Source organism: Taudactylus pleione, unplaced genomic scaffold (assembly GCF_031769625.1).
Source record: "Taudactylus pleione unplaced genomic scaffold, aTauple2 ptg001990l, whole genome shotgun sequence".
In the NCBI taxonomy this organism is placed as follows: Eukaryota; Metazoa; Chordata; class Amphibia; order Anura; family Myobatrachidae; genus Taudactylus; species Taudactylus pleione.
Window position 1 is genome coordinate 7,735,014 of NW_028286386.1, and position 22,487 is coordinate 7,757,500.

Consider the following 22,487-nt stretch of genomic DNA (forward strand, 5'->3'; position numbering starts at 1 on the left):
TGGATATCAGGCACGTTTACAAGCATATATTGTCTCATATTTCCACGGTAATATAGTTTATATTGCCCTTGAAGCCTGCAAGTCATTAGTCAACCAATGACCTCCTCCACCGCTTTGTCTGAAAAGATGTCCTCTCCGTGTGAACGTTGACCAATCGCATTGTTGCTATGCTTCCTACAGTGTGCATTGCGTACTCCACACCACGAGGGGCACTGTGGTTTATCTATTTGCTATGAATACACAGCTCATGGAGCGCTGTTGACCACCCTGTTGCCTGAGTTCCCTCACTGAAGAGGGCGCTCTTGCCTACGCGATAGGGCTTGGACAACAGAGGACGTAGTGCGCGTTCAGTGCATTGTTTCGGGACGCGGTTTTCCTCCTCTCCACACGGGGCGCTGTTGACTCCTCGCAGCGTACTCCCAGCCGCACGGCGGCGTTGTTGTGTAACGCGTTTTCCCCGCGGGTGCTGCAGAGGCCTCGCTCCTTCCACGTCCTGTGATCGCGCTCAGTGGAGGTGCTCTCGGTGCACCAAGAGGAGAGCGGTGATCGATTATGGCGACCCCTGTGTCTCCGGTGGGGAAGCGGCTGAGGCTACTGTTTGACGAGAGCTCCTCTGGAAGGGAGGCTCCCCTTGATCCGTCTATCCCGCTGGGGAAGCGGGCCTGGGAGGGCGGAACCGTGCGGGGCCTGAAGGGAGCGGCGCCCGAGGAGCTGGCGGTAAGTGGCCACTCCACGCCTGTACCTCCCAGCTTCTTCCCCTGTGTACTGGGAGCTCGGTGTCCCGCCTGGGCCTAGTCCGGCCCCCGCCCGGTGATCCCATACCCGGCCCCTCCCCCACCCCCAGTGTAAACACGTTATGTTGCTTATCAATGATGGATAACGAATGATGCTGCCCTCTGGCTGGTGCAGCCAACACAGCACCGGTTACTACAGTGTGGCCGGTGTGATCCCCAGTGCAGCACGCAGGCTCCGGTGTACACTCACACACCAGTGCCCCGGGGGCATTACATGTTGTCTCCCCATGGCGCGCACACCCTGCCCGGGCTATGCTGGTGAGGTTCTTAACTCGTTTAGAAAGCAGATTTTGTTGATTACAGAGTGGAGCTCAGCCCTCCCAGCACAGGAGCTCCCTATAGCCCTGCTGCAAGTTCTGCCCCTTCAGCATGAGCAATATTGTTGCCATGCAGAGAACTAAGCACTTGCCTGAAAAGTACACCGAGAAATAAACAAGTTATGCGCGAACTTCCTCATAAGCAAAAACCCAAGTGGTGGAAAATGTAGTCACAATTTTAATCAGAAGTTATGTTACCCTTTTCTATCTCCGGTGCTTCAGTAAATGTCCCCCTCCCTATCATAGGTTACTGCTTACATAATTTGTTGCACAGAAATGTCTGTACCACTGTGCTCAGCCCGATTACAAGTCTCTCATTACCATGGTATATGCTGCTTTTCAGTAGTTTAGCTACATAAAAAATAGAAAGAGCTGAAAGCTTGTTTTTAATTACTGTTTATTTAATTTTTTTTGTTAAGACTTTGTCAATATTCCTTTGAGTAAAATTAAGTGTCCTGAATAATTCCACTCGCTATGTTACCAAATTTATGATTTTCTCTTTCATGAAAAGATCTTAAAAACATCTGGGGCCCATGTCGCACGCAAAAGAAAACGGCAGTAACTATTGGCAAATGGTCGACAAACTCCTTCCGACTGAAACACCCACTTTTAGCACCCGTGCATGCTGTAATACCGATTTGTACGTCCTTATACCCCATCATTGGTCGCACCAGCCCTATGGCAGGTGCAGTTTCTCTGTCTGTCCAAGACCTCCTATGGTTGCGTCTGTGAACACAGCCACTTGCATTGACATGCCCGCGACATTCCTATAATGCGCCCACTGAACGAACTATTTCGTGCACTAGTAGCCACCTTCAGTCATCGCCTAGGAACATATTTTTCTACCACCTTACTGATGATATCTGAGCTGATCACAACATCTTTGTGTGTACACTCTGAGTAACGCATGCGCCGTAGGAGGTTTGCAGATCCTTTTGCTGAGTTGCACAAAAATCGCTAACCAAGTGGTCCTGAGTCAGACCCCTGATTTCTAGTGTGTACACGTGATTTATCGTTCTGATTCAAACAATAATCGGTCTTCAAACATGTTGCAAATTTGACTGTTTTAACCTTTGGGGAACTAGGTGCTGTTGGACATACCCCAGCAATATTTAAACTCCTATAACTTTTAAAAAAATACTGCTCGCAAGTTGCTGTTCCGTGTAGCTGAAGTTGCGACATTGCCAGTTTGCGTAGTAACGGCGATCTAGGGCGGCTAGCGCAGCAAGTACACGTGCGTAAAGTGTGTGTACACCCCACCTAGTTTCCGAAGGTTAAGGGCCGTATTCAGTCAGCAGCTAAAATGGTAGTTTATTCGCCATTGGCGAAAACGGCTGTTTTTCGCCCCAAAAAAAAGCGTAATTTTTGTCAAGAAAACAGCAAACAGGTGAAATGGAGAAAAACAACTGGAGAAAAGTTTTCTCCATCCCAGACCATGAGAAAAGCAAAATCCCTATTTTTGGCTAAAAATGTGGGGATTTCTTTCAGAACCCTTTGGCCACCCCCCTAATGATAAATTACCCCACATTTTTTTCGTAAGTTTTGTACTTTGGCAAAAAACAACCACGCAAATCTTGGGCGAAAAAAAAAAAAAGTAGTTGAAAATGATAGCTATTTTTTTCCAGGATATTACTGTTCTATGTAAATTGGGGGTACGTTAAAATGGGTGCAAATATATTTTCGTGTCGTAAAAATGCAATTTTAAAAACCATAAAAAACCTCCTGCTGCGACCGTGTGTGATGTGTAAAACAATTGACGCATTCATACAACCCCTGAAAAATCAGACACATTTTCAACCTTTTTTTTGCCCAAAATTTCCGCGGTTGTTTTTTGCCAAAGTACGCAACCTCCGAAAAAATGTTTGCGTTGATTTATCATTGGGGGAGTGTCCAAAGGGTTCTGAAAGAAATCCCCAAATTTTTAGCCAAAAGTAGGGATTTTGCATATTTTTTTTTTTTTTCTGCTGGTCTGGGATGGAGAAAATTCTTCAATTTATTTTCTACATTTTCGCCTGTTTGCCATTTTTGGGGGGTTTGTTTGTGAAAATGTCTTTTTTTTTTTTTTTTTGGGGGGGGGGCAAACAATGGTCGTTTTCGTCGCTAATTGAATACGGCCCTTAATGAGCTATGGGTAGGTATGTCTGACAAATAAGAATTGCATACACACTTCAAAGTGTGCACAGTATTGTTTTTCATAAATGTTGTGCAGCAGGTCATATCCTATCTGATTTGACTGCTTTTGGAACGTTATTTGGCCCTAGGTTCTGTGTACACAGATTATCAGACCAAGCAACCAAAAATTGGCTGGTAAGTCTTACTACTGCATAGTCTGCCTAGTTTAGTTCCTCCTAAGGGTGCAAGGAGAAATTGGACAAAAGTGCCGGCCGTGCGGCTGTTTTCCTGCTTAGCATGGAGCTAATAGCCGCACGGCCAGCACTTTAGTCGGAGAATGCCGGTTCTCGCAACTAAACACCCATGTTAAGTCGCGAGAACCGTCATTCTCCGACTTAACTGGCAACTGTTGGACCAAATAGCGTGGTGAATTGAATAGCTCAGAGAGCTCCCTCCCGGGGCTATTTAGCATCGCGCTGAATTGAAACAAGTCCTTTCTCGTTTTTGTAACCTTTGTGTAACGTTTTCAAAACAAGTGTTACCTCTGCTGTAACTTGAAACATCTATAGCACTGGTGGAAAAAGGATTCTAATGTCCTTTATTTATTAGAAAATCAAACTAAAGCTTAAAGCATAGTACAAACTGTTGGCTTTTACCATATTTTGTGGTTAAGGGTACTAATAAGGGAAAGTACTCAGCTGACTTTTTTTTTTTTTTTATGTTTTTCCACAGGTGTATGTGGAATTTGACAAAAGCTTTAGACCTCATTCATGGGTTCAAGTTCATGGAGAAGATGTTTTGGTAATCCTACTGGAAGGACCACTAGTCTGGTCACCTAGGAATGAGCCCATCATTATCCAGGGCAGCCGAGTCTGCCCCACACATTGGCCTGCACTGGTAAGTAGCCGGCCTGTTACAGAAATAATTGGTGAATTGTTTAACTGGTTTAAATTCTAGACCATTTTAATAACCTAACATGTAAAGCAATTTTTTTCTTCTAAACCTTTTTGATTATGGGGCTTTCATTTTGTGACCTGTGAATGCATAAATGTTTTATTGTGGTTTATGTTGAAATGGGGGATTTTTTTTTTTAATCCAGCACTAAAAACACCTGAAGTCTGTATAGAACAGACTTTCATCTCCAAGCATTGGGGGTCAGCATCATGGAACGTAACGAGATCTGAAAAACACGATACCGCTTTGTCTCCGATCCCCCACCTATTACATTTTAACTGCTGTAAACTGCTCCCGTTCATTGCTGCTCTGCACTGAACAATGGTATTTCTAAGGGGGGCATTCAATTGTTTGAGAGAATTGGCTCCCGTCTAAAGAGAGAGAGAGCTAATTCAATTGTTTGCAAGCAGTGGCGGCTCCAGAGGTGGGGCTGCAGCGCAGTCCAAAATTCAAATAGGGGAGCCACACCAACTGCCATCCCCAATGCTGCCAAACAACACTGGCAGTTGGTGTGGCTCCCCTATTTGAATATTGGACTGCGCTGCAGCCCCACCTCTGGAGCCGCCACTTCTTGCACGGGATTAGTTGCGTTAAGTGCCTTCTCCCGTGCTAAATGCAGAGCGCACTGCAGTTAAGGCGTACATGGCACTCAAGGCCAGCCCCTAAACCCTTCTTTACATGGATTTCTGCTCGCACATCAGGAACATTTAAATTAGCTCCCGGGCCACCTCAGACTGTAGCTAATTCTCTCAAACACTTGAATCGACCCCTAAGTATTCAATCTCGTGTGTAGTTAAATGTGCAGCAATTGCATCTATGAGTAGTAGACCACAGGATATGCCCTGCTGGTATTATAGGGTGAGTGGCCTGTAACAGAGCTCCTATATGGCGAACTGGACTCTATAATTAATGTCGTTAAATATGTTCTCAACCAGTGATGCTTTGTCCATAGAACGCACACATAGGAAACAGGCTCTATCCATTTATAAGTGGATCATTCCTGCTTCGCAGTTAACACACGAGTGGTGCTTTGTAAATTGAATGATGCACCTATATTTATTAAAATGATTCAAATCCTATTAGCCACGAGTAAGTGAGGCTATACGCTGCACTTACGGTACCTCTGGACTCGTGTTTGTTTGCAGTTCAGGGTGAGATTGGGCTGCAAGGGGGGGAATTGCTGTGCTGTTGTCAGCATAAACACACTGTTGCAACGGCAGCTTGACCCCCTCACACCTGTGAACTGCATACTTCTATTACATGCATTTTATCTCATAAATCTATATCAGGGCTTTACAAATTTTTCTAAAATCAAAGAGCCAGCTTAAAAGCTTAAGAGCCAGACCATCACACCCCACCCAAAATATGAGAACTTTTATAAGTCCCCACATATGCCCCTTATAATGCCCATTAGACCACTCACATGTCCCTTATATGGCATCAAGAATCCTCCAACAAAGCCTTAATATCATTCAAGGAACCATAGACCTTTATAACGTCCTGGAGCAGGACATTTTAGAACGGGATGTGCTCATAATCCCGACCGCTGGGATTCCTGCGCCGGCATTCCGACCACCGGAATCCCGAATGTAAGTAGCGGAGTTAGGCAATAGGGGGGGGGAGGGTTAGGTTTAGGGTTGGGAGAGAGGTGTTAGGTTTAGGGTTGGGAGAGAGGTGTTAGGTTTAGGCACTAGGGGGGAGGTTAGGTTTAGGCACTGGGGGGAGGTTAGGTTCAGGCATCGGGAGGGAGGGATTAGGGTTAGGGAGAAGAGGAGGGTTAGGATACCAACCGACAGGTGCCTAACCCTGTTGGGATTCCTGGGTCTGGATTCTGACCGCCATCCCGTACCCAACCCTTTAGAACAACTGATAGATTGCCTGCACAGTGACACACACAAAAAAAAAATACAGAATTAAATCTCCCTAGTGTTGAAAATAAACAGAAAATGCAATAATACACAGCAGCAAATATGGTCAAAAATTCTAAAAGCATACACAATTATCAAAGATTCACATGTATGAAATATAAAGGAAAAGGGAACATATGCGCAAGAACTCTGAAAAGGAAGTTTATAGTATTATGCATAGCCGTATGGGGAGCACAGACCTTTCCTGTTTGTTACCGTTAGAACAGACCAGAGACCAATACGAACAGATGCAGGTGTGGGGATGGGGGGAATGCGAAACATTATCAGTGAGACTGCGAAAATATATTTGTTCATTTGCATACATTTTCCATTTCCCCTCATTTGTTCGTGGCTCTACAGCTCCGGATGCAATGTACTCACTGAGACGCAGCACTGTGTGCTGAAAGTGGCCAGGTGCCCGCTGGATCCAGTGGAGCATAAGATTGAAAGGTTGGGCGCTTCTCCTCTCTTAATTGGCCAGTCTGTTATGCTGCATACACATATAAAGATTTTCTGTCCAACCATCCAACTAGTTGGTTGGAATGAAAATCTGGTAAGGTATGAAAGCAAATGACAATCAGCAATTTGCTCCCAAATGCCAGAAAATGGACTAAAACTGTTGTTTGAACAAATTGATTAGATCAAACATTTAATAAACTTGTCTGAACGACCATTTTCATCTGTTTTCTGGCGTTTAGGAGCAAATTGCTGATCATCAGTTACTCCCATACGTTACCAGATTTTCATTCCAACCAATCAACTAGTTGGATGGTTGGACAGAAAATCTTTACGTGTGTACCCAGCTTTAGGCTCATCTACAGATTGTGTGTTCTCACACTATTGACGCAGTCTCGCCAAACAGCCCTACTCAGCACAAGGTCCCGTGCGACACTGCTTGCGCCCGGCCTTTTTCACTCGAATGGTCGTCTTAGACGCAATGCGAAGCGACAAAACCTCTTCATGAGATTACACTGATTAATTTGATATACAGCATTTGTATATCTGTGTGCGACTGACCCTGAATTTGTATACGAAGTGCCACGAAGCAACGGCCATGGCTTTTTCTCCTTCATCCACTAGGGGACACTGGAGTTCAAGACAGTGGGGTATAGACGGTGGTAGAGTAGAGCCTGGCACCTTAAATAATTTAGAAGTGTGACTGGCTCCTCCCCCTCTATGCCCCATCAGCCCCAGTTTTTAGAATGTGCCCGAGAGAGCCGGTCGCACATCAGGCTGTCTCCAGCCTTTTTCATATTTTTTAATTTTTATAACAGTTACAGCTGAGGACAGGCAGGCTGCTTGCTGTGGCAGTCTGCCTGCTACGTGGGAGCCGCCGGGAAGGGCACCACACGGCTACTGCAGCCTGTGTCCGGTGACCCTGAGGAGGGGTCACACACAAAGGAGTCATCGGACCCCGAGAAGACCCGCCACTGCTGACACTGGCATGTGTCCGGGTTCCTCTCCGCCCCCTCAGCCCAGCTTCCCGGCCGCAACAGCTGTAAGTATGACCACTGCTCCTGATTAGCAGGAGCAGTGGAAGTATAGCTGGGCTCAGTGACACTGTCACTGTTAGGAGGGCCCGACTTTCCCCTGCCCCGCACCACCCTCTCCCCGACTTCGGATACAAGGGGGTCACCAGCGAGGGCGCAAATTACAGCCCCGGTCGTCGCTGGGGCTGCTGGAGGCGCGTCATGCAATCTAGCGGCGCCTATTTTAGTCGGGTTTCCTCCTCACTGCCGCGCTGTGGGCACCACGCGGCTGTCGGCGCTGCTGCATAGGAGAGCTCGTTAGCAGCGCCGATCGCGCTTGCCCTCCTCACACATGGCGGGCTGCTGTGGCTACTAAGTCCCGCTGTCTTAATCAGCGCACGGACCCGGCGTCGAGACCCGCCCTAAACAAACACTTATGGCGCGTCCTGCAACAGCGGCGCCATTTGTAAGGGTTCTCCCCCTTATTGCTCCGCAGCAGTAATAGCCGGCAAGCACAGCACTGAGTCATTTCACTGGAGCAGTGGACATCAGCTGAGGCTCTCCTCTCCTGCTTAGCAGGAGAGGTGTTCTTTTAAGAGTATGCAGCGCGGACCAGCGCCGGCAAGGGAGCGCGCTTCCCTCTTAAGGAGAGGGGACAGCTTACAATATAAACAACTCCCCCTTTTATTAAGAGGGTCCGTTGTGTAGCACAGCACTGACTCACTCCTGCTCGGGGAAGAAAAGGGTCCCGCCGCCGGCTGAGTCCGGGTCTCCTGCCCCTCCCCCCACAAGGGGGAGATGTGTATTGAAGCTCCGTTAACTGTAGGTCAGGTAAGTGACAGACGGCTGACTGCGCTATCACTTACGAAAAGCGCTGTAGCTCTCACTGTAGGTACAGCGCCAGTCGCACTGAGGCAGCCTGTATATATTTAACAGGGCAGCACAGACTGTATAATGGTTAGCATTGCCGCCTCACAGCACTGAGGTCATGGGTTTGTTTCCCACTATGGCCCTGTGTGGAGTTTGTATATTCTCCCTGTGCTTGTGTGTGTTTTATAACAGCGTAGCTGTTAGTCTGCTGAGGCGGTGCTTTAATGTATAAGCTCCGGCGCTAGCTACTTCGGGACTCTTGTGTTTAAGCCGCTTCGGCGCCCTCCACAGCAGTATAGCTCATTGCCCTAACACCTGCTGCTCTGATGGATATGTCTAGCCTTTTGCTGCCCCTCCCTCAAACTTGCGCTTAGCAGGTGCACTATGACTCCGCTTTATGCGGTTCTGTTGAGGGGACAGCTTATGTTAGCCGGGACTCCTCCAGGCTAGCATGGACATTTTGCGCACACAGCGCGGTATAACTTTACCCTAGCGCAGTGTAAGAGTCATCTCTGTCACTTCTGCAGATCGCTCCCCGTGTCCCAGCGCCTACAATGTACGTGTTGTGTGTGTGTGTGTATGTAGATGTATATGTAATCCCATATAGGGATGTATGTATATATATATATGTGTGTGTGTGTGTGTGTATGTATATGTATAGATATATAGATATATATATATAGATAGATAGATATATATAGTGTATACCTTTTTTCTACTCTGCTAATCGGGTGGTCTATGGACAAGCCTTATTCCAGAGAGGTTAATTAGCACACTGTGCAAGGTTGACAATGTTCCAGTGCACGCTTTGGCAGCACATATACAAAAATATTGAAACGATATCTGTGGGTGAGGAGAACTCTCCATTGGGTTGGGTCTCAACCCAGCGTTGGCTGAGGGGGCAGGCCTTGGGTCAGGTCCTCCCGAATCATCCATTCTCAGGAACGAGAATCCCATATTGGGCTTACCATCCCTGTGGCCCAGCATTAGAGGCCGGGACGGCCACTTCTTTAGCTGTGTTAATAACAACAGCAGGCCTTTATCCCCTGTTTAGATTGGGGGATTGCGCTGTGGTTTTTCCCAAGGAACAGGTCTCCCTTTTAATATGTTGGGGAGGCTCTGTTAGAATACAGCTCACTTTTTGGGGACAGTAATCCCTTAAGTTTGTGGATTGTTACTCTTCTGCACACATATATAGCTCAACTGATTAAGGCGAGCACTCCAGTAACAGAAGGGTCCCAGGTTCGATACCAGTCTGGAACAGCACACTGATAAAATATCCTGCCCATTACACCGTAGCAGGCTGATGGCTACACGCAACACTTGAGCAGTCTCCCTGCGTTGAGGTAAGCCACATGTATTTATACTAAGCCCTGCTATAGAACATATACGTGTATTGCTCATGTTCTAATTTTAAATATTATCGCACCTACTAATCTATGTACTACTATGTAGGTATGCATATGTGGAGATATATATATCGCTTCTTATCCTTATAAGGCAGAGGTAGGATCTGTTATCAGTTTTATGTCTGGTACTTAGCTTATTTAAAAGAAGGATTCTGCAATTGAAGTCTGGACTCTCCTCATCCAGTAGTTGGTACATTAACTCCGCTTTACACCATCTCTCCCTAAGGATTTGTATGTGGGTGTGTGTACGTACCTATATATCCACGGATGGGAAGCCGCCTGCGATTACCAAAGCTGTCAGCTTATCTGTGTGTGTGTATATATGTATGTGTATATATATATATGTATATATATATATATATATATATATATATATATATATATATATATATTAAATGGTGGCTCTGTAGACTAGAGTCATGTTCTGCAGCTTACATAGTGATAGACATTGCTTATATTATGAACCCTATACATTACTGGGGCCTTCTTGTATATAAAGATATGTACTTCCATCCTTCTGGGGTTATAGTTCCTTCTTGTTAGTCCCTATCTATGGCGCCCCCCTTTAGGGTGATCTATGATTATTTTAACTTTGCACTTGGTAGCAAACTTATAAGACACTGAGAATGCAGGATATAGCAGGACATATATATAAATATAGCATGCTGATCTCCCGATGCCGGAGTCTGACAAGTTAACTTGCTATGTTGGCACTACTCTTTCTTTCAAAGAGATGGCCTTCTTATGCAACTATGTTTATCTATATGTACGGGTGTATATATACTGATATATTCCCATTACTTGTATGCATAATTTCTAATAATTGGCAAAACCTGGTTTTTAACCCTATTGGTTATCACTACAGATATGTCCCTTCCTTTCTTGGGATAACTAATGCACTCTGTCTATGTACAGGTACCCTTCTCAGTATAGATTCCGGTACTCCATATTATTGTCTTGTCACATATCTCAATAACATGAGTCTCTAAAGGGCCCCTAGGTACATTCTATCTGTACATAGAGAATCCAGGTTCTATTCTGTAATCAGGGATTCATTTGTTAAATTACATGAAGGCCTAGGGCCCCCGCCGATATAGGCAGGGTCAGGCCTGGATTTTATTAGATTGATGGGCGTAATACACACTTCTCCATTATAAGTGTTAATGTACTGATACTTAAACTAGTAGACCGTTTTGTGGTATAGGTATAATGTCTATATGGATACACATCCCTAATATAACAAGCTCAGGTATAGAGTCCTGTTGAACGACCTTCCTGCCTCCACTAACATTTTGCTAGTTTATACAGTGTTTTCTACTGCAACATCTCCAGACTGAAGTCCGTGCTGTAGAGCATTGGGTCTTAGCCCACTGAAGCTATTCCCTATACCTGACGGGGCAGGTTGCTGTGAGATGAAAGAGGTCAGTGACATTCTACATAGCGTCCAGAGGGCTTTTGGCCGCTCACAGGTAAGCGGGCTTACCCCACTAATGCTCAACCTGTCATTGCATAGCCGCTTTCTCCCTTATGCACCCTAGCTGCGGTCCTAGCAGCCATCTGCTTTTTTAATCAGTTGGCTCTACACTTTAGAGCTTCCCTGGTGCATAGTTTCAACATTGAGATTAGTGACACTCTTCTACTAGATCTGTTGGGATTATGGACTGAAGCGCTTTGAGGGTCTAGTGCACATCTTTACATTAAAGTGTGACAGTCAATATGTCCTACGCAGGGGGCCTGGTGGATTTCCTGTTCAGTCTCTGTGGATGTTTTCATCACATTGACGGGTACCTGACTGGTACCTTCAGGGTTGTCCTAGTGCTCTAGCCTTGTGGTATGGAATGCTTCCCTATATTGGTAGCTTCCTGCGTGGCTGTTGCATCCGTGCTCTATAACTACTAGGGTATCCTGGTTGTTCACCCTATGTTCAGGCCAGCGGTTGGTACTGCCTACGCACTTCCATCATGTTGGAAGTTGTCTGTTGTTTTGAAGTTTGTGGCTGTGATTTGCTTTTCGACTGCAGGTGTTCAGTCGCTGTTTTCTACTCTGTTTTCAGAATGGGTTGTTCTGCTGTCTGACCCTCTGACAGGTATTGTAATCTCAATCCTCTCAAGCTGCCTCGGCCTCATTCCCAGTGTGATCTCCACTCGTTGGAGTCTTCTATGGTCTCTCCCTTCCGCTGGTTTACAACTTTGTAGTTGTTGGACTTCCAGAATGGTTTATGGTGACTGTTCGGCCTTGTCTTTTACCTCTCTGCATACTCTGTTAGGAGTCTGTGGACAGGATCAGCTCTGTTTCTGTAGATTGGTATCGTTCTACTTGTATCTTTATGACTATGTCCAACAGTGCTGGTATTCTGCTATCTGCGACTGTTGCAGCTTTCTGTTTCTGAATCTGGTACGGTTTTCTCGAGTTTTGTTCTCGGGTTACTGCCCTTCTCATATGGATTCGGGTTGGAGTTCTCTGCTCCCAACAGTCCGGCTTGGTCTGTTTTCAGCTGAGCTTACAGCGTTAGGATGCTTCTCACCTGAGGGTGTTTTCTCGCTAGCCGCTTATTCCATTCTATTTATGCTGTAAGTTGTGGTATTTCTGTGTCTGTTCCGCAGGGAGTTCTGATTGTCTCCTGGCACACGACATTTGATCCTCAGCTCTTGCCTTTCCGTTGAACCTCTGGTTCTTGGCGGTCCCTGTTCGGTTGGCCAAAGGGTTGGCATGTTCTCAGCGCTTCCCACCCAGGAGGTTGGCTTTGGGACGTCCCCACTGTCTTGAACTCCAGTGTCCCCTAGTGGATGAAGGAGAAAACAGGATTTTGGTACTTACCGATAAATCCCTTTCTCCGATTCCACAGGGGACACTGGACGCCCGCCCAGCGCTGCATACCTGCCAGTTGTTTCGTTCCTTCTATGGTTGTGTGACTGCATGATTCCCTGCAGTGGTTTCCTCTGTTCTCCTTCAGTCGGTCTTGTTCCGTTCTGTGGTCTTCTCCTTCTCCTCGTTTTCCTGTTGTCCTCCGTCTCTTCTCGGGCTCAGTTCTTAAACTGGGGCTGATGGGGCATAGAGGGGGAGGAGCCAGTCACACTTCTAAATTATTTAAGGTGCCAGGCTCTACTCTACCACCGTCTATACCCCACTGTCTTGAACTCCAGTGTCCCCTGTGGAATCGGAGAAAGGGATTTATCGGTAAGTACCAAAATCCTGTTTTTTCACTCCCAAGTTTTGTTGTGCAGACACAGATATCCAAATATCAAATTAATCAATGCAGTCTCGTGAAGCTGTTTTGTTGCATCGCATTGAATCACATTTGCCTGAAAGACGCAAAAAAGATGCTACACCACTCAACGTCCCAGCTGTAGTTTTGGGGCAAAAATATGCACTATAGCTGTGTCCAGAGTCTAAAGCCACGACACGCTCCGCAGGGGCTGCTCTGCTCCAGTCGTCAGGTCAGAAATCTTCGGTAACCTGGCGGCCAGTATTTGTGAAGCACTGATCTATATATGCAGATGAACATTTAAGCAGCCACACTATAATTAGACATTATTTAAATTATTGTGAAAAAGGGAACCGGGCGTTTCTGCAGTATAATAGTATGTAATCATTTTATAGTATTATTTTTCCTTTTGATGTTAGCCTTTTATGTTATGCCTGCCAATAAAGTACAGAAACATAATGAATAGGGTTTTGGAAACTGGTATTTTAGAAATTTTCACTTCTTTGCACATAATGAACTTTCTTTACTCTCTTCACAACTACTATGTTTTGTATTTCACAGATTGGGTAGTCCTTATTAAGGACATATTGTATTTAGAATAAAATTCTTTGCTTTTAGGCTTCCACATTTTATTTTGTGTCCTATTACAGAAATGTAGGCACATTTTATTGATATGTATGCAATAAGTAAATTCATGGTTAACAGCACACATAGAGATCATTGTAAAAAGAAGTTTAGTTGGACTCCCAAAAACATTTAGTGAGTATTATAAATCTTTAAAAGAGAATTTCTGCCCAAAAAAATGTTTTCTATATAATTAGGTTAAATAAGAAATTGACTTGAGCTTCCTTAAGTCTCCCGATTAGGTGGGTCCCACTCTGAAGGACAGGCCTATAGGAGGTTCTCTTCTTTACTAAGGCACGTGCTTTTTAAACGGCTAACAGTGCTGTTGAGGCCTACTCTGATGAATGAGTGTCTCATAACCACTGAACTGACAATTTATTTTTTCTACAAACTGCTCAGAAATCATAGGTTTTTTTTTTTTTAGTGAATTAGGTGAACAACATTTATTTAAACTTATCCAAAATTATTTCATTAAAAAAAAAAACATTGAAACATCGCGACTTTCCTTTTCAAAGTGGCTTCAGGCACCAAGTACACTTTAGGGGTTGAGGGGGAGTTCATTTAGTTTTTGCCAGTGGCTGGGAGAGGGGTCCTGATGTACTGCCCGATCAGCAGCACACCAGACACTGGGGGAGGGTGCAGGCAAGCAGAGGGACAGACGCCCACGCTGTTTATCTGACTGGTCGAATTATTGTGACCAGATCAGTTAATGCATTGCCTGGTGTGGTCAGAAAATTGCGACCGTGCCAGACAAGTGGTTAATGGGAGGGCTTCAAATAACGACCGTTTAAACAAGAGAGGATCTCAGGACTGTTAGTCAGTATGTGAGACTTTCCTATTTAACTTTACTTTCTCACAATTTAATGCAAAGCTAAATATTTAAGCCCTGCTGATAAATTAATTTTCTTGGTTTACAGACCTTCACATCTCTGGTGGATAAGTTGGGTCTGGGAACACTGGTCCCTATAGAGTTCCTTTTGGAAGAAATTTTGCATTTCCTGCCAGATGCCAGCACTCTTCGTCTTTACCAGGTATCGTATTAATAATTGTGATGAAAACAATACTCACCTAAACTGTTATCTTAGTTTTCTATTGCAAAGACATTAACCTTTTTTCCCACTTACAGCAGATGGGAGTAGACAGCCATAAACTGGTTTTAAAAGAACAGCCATTATTGCGGGATGCTGTAACAGATGTGATTAATTCAAGAAAAATTCAAGAGATCATTTTGAGAGGTACAGTTCAATAAGCACTTGTTTGTGCCACTTTTGTATAATGACACAATTTTGCATTTTGTGAAGTTATAGGTATTTTGTGTTACGTTTTGAATCTAGATCTACTACATTTCAATACATTTATGGTAAGACTAAATTCCGTGCAAGATGTTGGCAGTTCACGTTTCAAATTTTATTGCACATCACATAGGCTGTGAGCAGAATCAGCCTGCTGTAGTTAAACCGCAGAAGCCAACAGAACATGTCCCGGTAGTTTCCTGCTTATTCCCCTTATTTTTGGTACATATACTTTTCTGTTTTTCTTTTTGTTACACAGTGCATCAATGTTCAAGCTCTTACAATCTTGGTAACAATTTAATTGAATGTTTCTTTACAAATCATAACATTTTATTAATTTTAGTTTTACTTTAAAGTGCTAAATTAATCTCCTAACGCATCAGCCTGAGTCCACCGTACTTAATATGGCCACATGTACTGCCACCAGGCGCACAGTGAGATGTCTGAGTGGGCTTACAGAGAGCCCTATGTTAAATTTCTTTTTATAAGATTTTGACCCGTATGCAACCAAATGCGAGTGCAATTTGCCTGTGCAGCTTAGCTAAAACTCTTATCATTCCATGTGGATTTATCTCAGTTTAAAGGGTTTATTTAATGTTAAAACTACCACAGAGTTTTAGGATTATTGTATGCCATTAACCATAGTTTTTTGTGCATGTTTTTAAAAGTATGCTATGGCTCAGGATTGCTTCTAGTATTGTTGCAAAATAGGATTAAAGAGCGTGTAATTGTATCATTCATACAATTATGCATAAGTGTCTGTTTCTATTTAGGAAAGCCTCAGCTATTTCAGCGGTTACCACTTTCATTGTTAACCAGAAGTGTTTGTCATCACTAATTTACTTGATAACTGGCTTTCAAACACACTGATGAAAGACACTGAGTAAGAGATATGACCAAGTGAGCACCAATGCTGAGTAATACTGTTTATATGGCTGAATCTGGCACTTAGTGCAAGTGTTGAGAGATCAGATTACACACGAGTGGCCAAATTAGACAGGTACCAAATTTCCTTTAGGTTGATTCATCATGCCTGCATGTTATGGTCATATACCCAGGTTAATATTGATTTGTTAATTCTTGGACGTGGTAATTATATTGAGGCCATTTACATGCCAGTTCCAGGCAATGTTGCTGTGATGACGAACCAGCGCCTAAATCAAAGCACCCACTGTTTAAAAGACAGAAAGTGGTTTCAGCAGAATTCCCTCTATCGGCTCAAATAGCTGAACACATGGCAGTAGCCTGGCAGACTCCTGGTAAGAGGTTTCGGCCCCAAAAATGTCTGACCACCTGTTCAAAATGGGAGACTCCCCCTGCGGTGGATTCCCATGTTACATGATTAATTAAGAGCGCTAGATTGCCTATCCCTACAGTATCCGTTCTGAAGGACCCTATGGATAGAAAGGTTGAATCTTGCCTTAAATCGATGTACTCTTTCGGGGGCTGTTGCTCGTCCGACCATGGCTATTGCATGAGTGGCTAAGCAATAGAGAGCTGGGCTGACGTACTTGAAGACTCTTTTCCCTCCTATGCATCTAGGGATCAGATGTCTTTAATAGCTCACATACGTGATGCAGCTTCCTATATTGGAGAAGCGACATTGGATGCCAGTCTCCTAACTTCTAGAGTTTCAGCTATGGCGGTGTCTGCCCGTCGTACCCTGTGGCTGCGCTCATAGAAGGTTGATGCGGATTCTAAGAAGGGCTTAGAAGTATTTCCCTACAACAGGGAAATCTTGTTTGGCCCAGACCTTGACAAGATTGTAACCACATTGGCGGCATAAAAAACTGAATTTCTTCCTTCAGCGTCTGCTCCTACAAATCCTCAGTCTACATCTTTTAGATCCTTTCGTCCTCAAGGAAAGCCTAAAGGTCAGTCCTTTCCTAGGCAGTCTGCCAAGCCTAGGACCAAGCAGGCCTGGACCACCAGACACCCTGCTTCAAAATCCGAGGACAAGCCCTCAGCTTTACTGGATGGGCCTCCCCCTGGGGGACCCCAGAGTAGGAGGCAGACTTCTTCAGTTTGCCCAGTGCTGCTGTCAAACCACCACCACAGACACTTGGGTAAGAGAAGTGGTCTCTCATCGGTCCGCCCTCTGATTTATAAGACGGCCACCCCACCAATTTTTCTGTACAGGCCTTCTTTCAGACCCAAACAAGGCCTTGCAAATATAGAAAGCCATACAGTCCTTGCTGCAAGCAGGGCTAATTGTGCCAGTCCCACTATCTCAGCAAGGGACCGGTTATTATTCCTTTTTTTTTTATTCTGGTTCATCGGCCTATCCTCAATCTCAAATCCCTGAACAAATTCCTCAGGGTACCCAGGTTCACGATGGAAACTCTACGCTCTATCATCCTAGCTATGGAGCCTGGGGACTTTATGGTATCTCTGGATATTCAGGAAGCTTACCGCTTCCCTACATGTACACCTATAGCACCCTCTCATCAGTGATATCTCCAGTTTGCTATACTACAGCAACACTTCCAATTTCAGGCTCTGCTCTTTGGACTATCCACAGCTCCATGGGTATTTACCAAAATTATGGCTATAATGGTGGCCCACCTGTGTGGTCAGAGTGTCCGACTGCTATCATATCTGGACGACCTCCTGCTCTTAGCAGGATCCCTGCAGGTGCTTCAACGCCTTCTGCAGCTAACCATCGCTTTCCTTCAAAAGCACGGATGGTTAATTAACTGGAAAAAGTCCTCCCGGAATCCTTCACAAAGACTGGTTCATCTGAGAGCCCTCCTAGATTCTCCGAATCAAAAAAAAATTTCTGACATCGTACAAGATCTCCACACTTCAACTACATGTGCGCAGATTCCTCCACAGTCGCCGAGTCTTAGTCCACTCTGCAATGCAGGTTCTCGGCTCCGTGGTATCCACCTTCAACATGGTGGAGTATGCTCAGTTCCACTCCAGGCCTCTGCAAAAGCTAATCCTCTCCAGGTGGAACGGGTTGCCCCATCGGATCAGAGCTCAGACGATGGTGCTCTCTCCAGAGGTTCATCTGTCCCTATCTTGGTGGCTACAGAAATCTCATCTAACCAAGGGCCGCTCCTTTTGGAACCCGGAATGGGTACTCCTAACAACGGACGCCAGTCTCTGGGGCTATGGTGCAGTGAACGGTCAACACTCCTTCCAGGTCCGTTGGACATTGGTCGAATTAACCCTGCCGATCAACATATTGGAACTTCGAGCTGTCTACAGGGCCCTCATACAGGCCCAGGACCTACTTCAAGGAAAACCTGTACAGGTACAGTGTGACAGTGTCACAACAGTGGCTTACATCAACCATCAAGGAGGCACTCTAAGTCGGGCAGCTATGACAGAAGTGTCACGCATTCTGACATGGGCCAAGGGTCACCTACCGGCCATCTCTGCAGTGTTCATTCCGGGAGTTCTCAATTGGGAAGCAGACTTCCTCAGCTGTCACTACCTCCATTCCTGGGGAATGGTCTCTTCACCCAGAGGTTTTCCAACTCCTAGTGAACAGATGGGGCCTACCAGAGGTAGACTTCATGGCCTCCCGACACAATCACAAATTGCCAGTGTACGGGTCCAGAACAAGGTATGCCGAGGCAACCTTCATAGACGCATTGTCAGTGAAGTGGACCTTTCAGTTTGCGTACCTATTTCCTCCAGTCTCCCTTCTTCCTCGAGTTCTTCGGACGTTCAAGCAAAATGGAGGCACTGTCCTGCTAGTGGCTCAAGCTTGACCCAGGTGTCATTGGTACTCAGATATTCAGAGTCTCTCCATCGACACACCGTTCCTGCTGCCTCAACGTTCTGACCTGTTGTCTGAGAGCCCTTGCCTTTACCGGGACCTGGGTCATCTGTCTTTGACGGCGTGGCTCTTGAGACCTCCCTACTGAGGTCCAAAGGATTCTCTAGCTCTGTGGTCCAGACTATGCTCGGAGCGCGTAAACCAGCCTCTGCTCTGATCTACCAGAGTGTGGCATACATATTTCCAATGGTGTCGTACCAGAAGCTACGACCCTCAAGTTGTTTACACTGATTTTCGCTTTGAGTCCATGACACCTAAGAACTGCCTTGTGGTTTGGATTAACTTTTCTTACCATTGATAATCCACCCATAATTTTGATGGGTTATAATAACCTATGCTGTGTGCTGCTGGTCCTGCAGCCATGATCTATCTTTTTAGACATTTGTCTAGGTATGGGTAAAACTGGATCCCTAGCAGTCTGATGACCTTGTAACTGCTACCGAATCTTAGTGCAGAAAGCTGTTGCGAGCCTGTGGTTGTGGCTGGCAGCATGTCAACATCCTTAGAATGTCGGTATGTTTACAATATTGACAGTGGAAAGATCACCATGTAAAATGTCGACATGCTAAGGATGCTGACTGTTAGGGCTAGGCTGTGGGAGGGTGGTTTATGGATAAGGGAAGAAATTCTCACCGGAACACTCTAGCATTGGGAGTCCCATGCCGAAAGTGACTGTCACATGGCCACCGGGACCCAGAAGACTACTCTGGAGCCATTAGGCCGCCATGGACTGTTTGTCAACTGTACATCATGTTGACATATCTATCCATGTAGACATGAATGCAGTCATGGCCACTCTCGACAATTTGACCATGCCGACATTTTCACATCGACTGGATAACTGTTGACATAACTGTGTCGGCAAATCATACCACACCCAAATAAGCTGTTTTTAAAACTATGGAGGTCATGAAGTCCCCTGAATCTATGACCACCAGGACATACTTTGTATTCTGTCTTTGCCTTGTCGAAGCTGTTGACATACTAGAGATTTAAGATCTTCATGTAACCTTCTGTACTTTTTCATGTCTGCCTTGAAATAAACACCTGTAACTTTCTGCTCGTGGGTCTTCTGAAAGTAGTTTGCATCTCTAGTCTCCCTAATGGGAATACCGCCTAATTCTCATTTCCTAGGGTCTGACTTTGTCCCTACTCCAGTGAATACAGTAGCTCAGTTTCCACCATTACAGTCCAGGTTTTAAGGCTATCCATGCTGAGCACAGGTGACTTAATTAGTACCTCAGTTAATTTGATTTAACCATCTGGACTCAAGCATGAATATCCTTAAAACCTGGACTGTAATGGCGGAGTTTGGGAAACTTTGCAATGCAGTAGCTGTTGATTTGTTCCATCTATAAGTCTCCAGTTGTTTAGGCCCAGATTGATTTGAACAGAATTAGCCCTGCTCTTACCAGCTGATATTCTGTTCTATTGACCCAACTCCTGCATTTCATGGTGAGAAGTAATTAGACTGTCATTAGAATTTATGCCACTGTCTGTATGAAATGTCTAGTTTATTGGCGTGGCACAGTGGTTAGCAAGGCCGCCTAAGAGCACGTGACATGGCCCTATCTGAGTGGAGTTTGTATTTCCCCCTCATGTTTGTGTGGGTTTCCACCAGCAGGTGCTCCGTATTCTTCCCACAGTCCTTAGTTGGGAACAGCTTATTATTCTTATTGGCCAGGAATTACTCCAGGAAGGAAAGAAATAGAGCCTAGTCAGGAACTGCCTAGACAGGAAAAAAAAAACATCATAGGAAAGGAGGATGTAACTGTATTTTCTTCTTTTGCAGACTTTTTTTTTTCCTGTGTAGTCTTCAGCAAGTATGAGGATTAATCCTATCATAGCAGCTACCAATAAGGAATTAAATGAAAGAATTGATTAGAAATTGTGTTTAAAATGTACATACGAGCGTTGTCCAAAAAGTAATGCCTAAATGCTCATAACTCTGAAATAATATGCAACATTTATTTGAAACTTTGTCAGTTTGTAGTTTAATATGTCTGCTAGCTATATATGTATTTTTGTTTAGGTAGTCCAAGAAATACCATGGAATCCAAGATGAAACAAAGAGCCGTTATTCAATTTCTGGAAAAAGAAGGCTGCAGTGCTACAGAAATCCACAGAAGACTGGAAAAAGTGTATGGTGAGCGTACGATTGACTATAGCAATGTCAGAAGGTGGATGAAGCATTTTCAATCGGGAGAATCGTCCGTGTGCGACAAACCTCGTGGTGGCAGGCCATCAACTGCAGTGACAGCAGAGAACCGACACACAGTCGATGCCATGATTCAGAAAGAACGTCGTGTGATATCAGTGATGAACTTGAATGTAGCCATGGCACTGTAGAAACACTAATCAATGATTTGGGATATTGTAAAGTGTGTGCTAAATGGGTTTCAAAGCAATTAACCAAGGATCATAAGGCCCAGAGGGTGGAAGTGTGCAATGACCTTTTGACCAACTTTGAAGCCAACCCTGAGACGTTTTTGGAAAATGTCATTACAGGAGATGAGACCTGGGTATTCCTTTATGACCCAGAAACAAAGGCCCAATCAAAGCAATGGAAACACCCAAGTTCACCTAGGCCAAAAAAGTTTAAATCGCAGCGATCCGTATCAAAGTCATGGCCACATTCTTCTGGGATTGCCGAGGTGTTATTCTCATCGATTACTTGGAACCAAACCAATCAATCAAGTGATCGATACATTATTACACTTTAAGAAGCTGAAAGAAGCCATTCGCAAAAAAAGGTCAACAATTCCGCTGTCAAATGTCATCTTACACCATGACAATGCCAGACCTCACACTTCGATGGCAACATCTGCGGACATTGCCAAAATGGGGTGGGCAATAATGCCACATCCACCATACAGTCCTGATTTGGCCCCTTCTGACTTACATCTGTTTGGCCCTCTCAAATACTGTCTCTGGGGTCAACATTTTGAAGACACAGAGGTTGTTAAAAACGCCATACGTTCCTGGGTCAAACACCAACCACTGGAATTTTTCCAAAGTGGATTCACAGCTTGGGTTGAGAGGTGGAGAAAATGATTGAGGGCAAATGGTGAATTTTTTGAATAGTCATTCTGTTACGAAGACTTCAAAGTATTTTACTGCAAATTTTCAACTCTGTATCTAAAATAAAATTTGAGTTGTGAGCATTTAGGCATTACTTTTTGAACAACCCTCGTATTTTGAAGTATTATTGTCTGTTTTCTCAACTTGCCTTTCTCATATTTTTTCCATAGATTATATAGATATAAGTTTTCATTATTTTTTTTTTTTAAATATTTCTCTAGGTATTTGCAGTATTCAAGGTCAAGAAGTTAAGGTTTTCAGACCAGATGAGGATCCAACATGGGTTTGTGGAGTTGTGACCCATCAGGACCCTCTTACCCGTATAATAAACGTTACAATGACTGAGGTATGCATGACTTTCGTAGCTTTCATGTCATGGGCAAAACGACAATCAAACGTTATATGTGCAAATCTTTTCCTTAATACACTTTTTCCAGAAAGGAGGGAAATTTGAGCGCGAAGACCAGTAACAAGCTGGGGTTGTAGAAGAATTAGGTGCTAATGCAGCTATCATATATTTTTACAAATAAGTGGACGTTTTCATACTTAAGACAAATAGGGTAGCTTGATTTATGCACATTCGTACTGATATAAATTTAAACACTTTACTTGACATTTCCCATCATAAGAGGTCACATGTTAACTGCTTCAATTTAACAATTT

The 22,487-nt window shown here is 44.5% G+C and overlaps 1 protein-coding gene across 1 annotated transcript in view; it reads left to right on the top strand.

Annotated features, from left to right (window-relative positions):
* The first annotated feature begins 287 nt into the window (after positions 1–287).
* The window catches only part of KDM3B (lysine demethylase 3B), a 121,741-nt gene continuing 99,541 nt past the window's right edge, over positions 288–22,487 (top strand). The window contains exons 1-5 of the mRNA XM_088465514.1: positions 288–717; positions 3,956–4,120; positions 14,579–14,692; positions 14,788–14,896; positions 22,046–22,170. Coding sequence (XP_088321640.1) covers positions 553–717; positions 3,956–4,120; positions 14,579–14,692; positions 14,788–14,896; positions 22,046–22,170 — 678 coding nt within the window. The 5' untranslated portion in view covers positions 288–552. The remainder of the gene's footprint in view (positions 718–3,955; positions 4,121–14,578; positions 14,693–14,787; positions 14,897–22,045; positions 22,171–22,487) is intronic.